This window comes from Dreissena polymorpha, chromosome 8 (assembly GCF_020536995.1).
Source record: "Dreissena polymorpha isolate Duluth1 chromosome 8, UMN_Dpol_1.0, whole genome shotgun sequence".
NCBI classification, from domain to species: domain Eukaryota; kingdom Metazoa; phylum Mollusca; class Bivalvia; order Myida; family Dreissenidae; genus Dreissena; species Dreissena polymorpha.
In genome coordinates, this window is record NC_068362.1 from 88183440 (window position 1) to 88186341 (window position 2902).

Sequence of the window (2902 nt, forward strand, 5' to 3'; positions counted from 1 at the left end):
TATGTGTAACATAATTGATGCATCTTGTTCGCAATAATGCATGCCCTGTGTCTACTTGCGTCAGTGTAGCCGAAACTCATTTGTTTGTTGACAGTAGACGCACGGGTTCAGTCCGTTTAAATTGTAGATCATGGCACGATTACTAGATTTATAGATGTTTGTTTCCGTGTCGGTGCAATTACCAGATAATAAATACGCCCGTATGTGCATTTCAACACATTGGTTTGACCCATCAAGTTGACATGTTTATGTAGCGATACATGTATATAAGCAATGCGTTTTGGACACTAAAAATAATAAGGATTTAACACATAGGAGAAACGCTAGAGGTTTATCTTTAGAACCCAACCCCAGGTGGGATGAGGTCTTTTCAGGATGGATTTCAATGGATTTTGTCATATATTGGAAACTGTGTTACTTATAGAATTACATGGACTTGGAAATATTGCATTAACATCTGATTTAAAGAATTATATGGACTTGGAAACTTTATGTTAACAACTGAATAAAGAGCAAAGAACAATCCATCGAGTTTGTTTGTGCATGTGTTATGGCACATATGGTATGAAATTACTGAGGGTGTATATCCATTACACCGTCAGTTACTAACGGTGTAACTAATGATCTTCACGGAGTAAAGGGCATTTTTCTTGCAAAGGAAACGGACATCGGTACCATAATTCAATAAAACGAATGAAAAAAATTCTTACCGGTCTTGCCGTTACATTATGCATCAAAACTAACTGTCCTGAGCCGTTTAAATCTTTGTTTACATACATTTCAAGTGGCCGACATTTTAAATACATGAATGATTTCATTGATCCAACGCGAAGGTGCGTCTTTACTCCTGAAGATTTCATTCATGAATCAGGTCTTATCGATGACGAGTACCGGTAGGTCACACAAGTTGTGTATGATGGTTAGGGAGATGTGAGATGGTTTAGGAAATTCCAGAAAGGAATTCATTTCTGCGTTGAATAAGACTGAGTTAATAGAAATCGCTGCACCATTGATAAGGTTATGGCTTTTCAAAGCAATTAATCCTGTTTTCAGGTCATTTTGAGTTGAATACCTTGTTCCACAGGTAAATTCCGATCCCACGCTTCGAAGTTCAGGAACGTACATCATTTAATTGGGTTTGTTTGCTGGTCAAAGGTTGGTCCGCTTTCTGGTTGACAGTACCAACACTTGGGTCCAAATGGGCACTTTGCCTTGAATATCCGACCATCTTCCCGTGAATGTCTTAAAGTGTAAGACGGCGTTTGTTGCGTGACGCTACGCGGTCGTTTTGGGAGAAAAATTTAGAGCTCCATATGTGAGGAAAACGTCGGCTTTGAGCTCCCGATAGCTGTAGTCGAAGTTGAGCACGCTGTTCCATTTGGAGTTTTCTGCTTATTCAAAGCTTTGTGTGGTGTACGCTGGATAGAACGTCGGTGCGTTTTTATCTCACCGGTGTTTAGGAGATTGTTGAGGAGTCGCATGTTGGTGGCCCCCATTCTTCGATGTAGATAATAATAGTAATAGTGGTCCTCTGATGTTTTGAGGACAATTGTTACCTCCCGGTTGCCACTTCCGCTTAGCACGTATTCTCGTCTTTTATTTTAGCGGCAGCGTTTCGTCTTTTCAGTGAGAAATCGTGTTATATGCGTCGCCTTTTGTGTACTGATTTTATAGTTAGTATTGTTCTTGGATCCATGAACGACATGTCACCGTGTATTGAAGTTTCTTTTTCTGCTGAGGCACTTAACAGGTTATCAAATACCTTACCTGCCGCCTGCAGTATTTGGTCATTGGTCCACGGTTTTTCAGATGAGGCATTGTCTTGCTTTGTTTGAATATTCACAATGATCACTTTATAGCGCCAAGTGTCATTCATATTTGTTTAAGATGCCAAAAGTCTAATTGCATCCCAAGTCACAACATCTTCCTGCCGAAGCATTTGGGTAACTTTGCTTGAAAGTTGTAGCTGAGAACACCACGAATCGAAATTAAACGCTTCCGCAATTTCATTTTCAACTGTTATTTCTGTTTCCTTATTTGCCATTGTTCATATGGTTATTAAACTGACGTGTATTTAAAAAAATCATCACACGCAAAATAATGCCAAGCAATTCAGAGGAGGAAAGCCGCGCGAATGACCAAGAAGCCCGCTCCATGTAACCGAAAGGTTATGACCTCGTCACGTGATGTTTGGCGCGCTCCATGTTTGTAGTGTTTAAACGATATTAAGTAACTTAATACCACAAACATTGTCAAACGTTCATTTATCAAGTAGCGCATGTATCACACAATGGTCTGGATTACCGATGTGTAATGGCTTTAAAATATTGTACGTATCTATGTATCTTTTTTATATTTGTATACGTTTTTTTCCCTACATTATGTCTGATACGATTTGGTAATACTGTTACGGTCACATTGTTAACTACATAAGTATAAAAAATCTGGATTTTGGCAACGGGCCTGTCCTTCCTTTTTTGGAGAAAGTATCGACGAGGAATTTTAAAGATATTGTCAAAGATTACTTGAAATTCGTAAACATTTGGAAAAAAAATCCACAATGATATTTTAAACCTTCTTTTTTTCCATTATGTTTAAGAAATTATCCTTGGGGAGGGGTCTTTTTGGAGGAAGGGGACTAAACAAGGCACTTTCGCTCGTTTGATAAAATGTACTTGTACTGTTATAGCAATATAAATCATCATTATAAAAGCCAAATGTTTGATATGCATTGGTGATGGTAGTTGTAGTGGTATTAGAAGTAGTAGTAGTAGTAGTATAGTAGTAGTAGTAGTAGTAGAAGTAGTAGTAGTAGTATAGTAGTAGTAGTAATAGTGTAGTAGTAGTAGTAGTAGTGTAGTAAGAAGTAGTAGTAGTAGTAAGTAGTAGTAGTAGTAGTCTA

General features: G+C 38.1%; 1 protein-coding gene across 1 annotated transcript in view; it reads left to right on the plus strand.

Annotated features, from left to right (window-relative positions):
• Positions 1-2100: 2100 nt before the first annotated feature.
• LOC127840713 (uncharacterized oxidoreductase YxjF-like) overlaps positions 2101-2902 on the plus strand; it is a 14891-nt gene continuing 14089 nt past the window's right edge. Inside the window, exon 1 of the mRNA XM_052369128.1 lies at positions 2101-2156. Coding sequence (XP_052225088.1) covers positions 2101-2156 — 56 coding nt within the window. The remainder of the gene's footprint in view (positions 2157-2902) is intronic.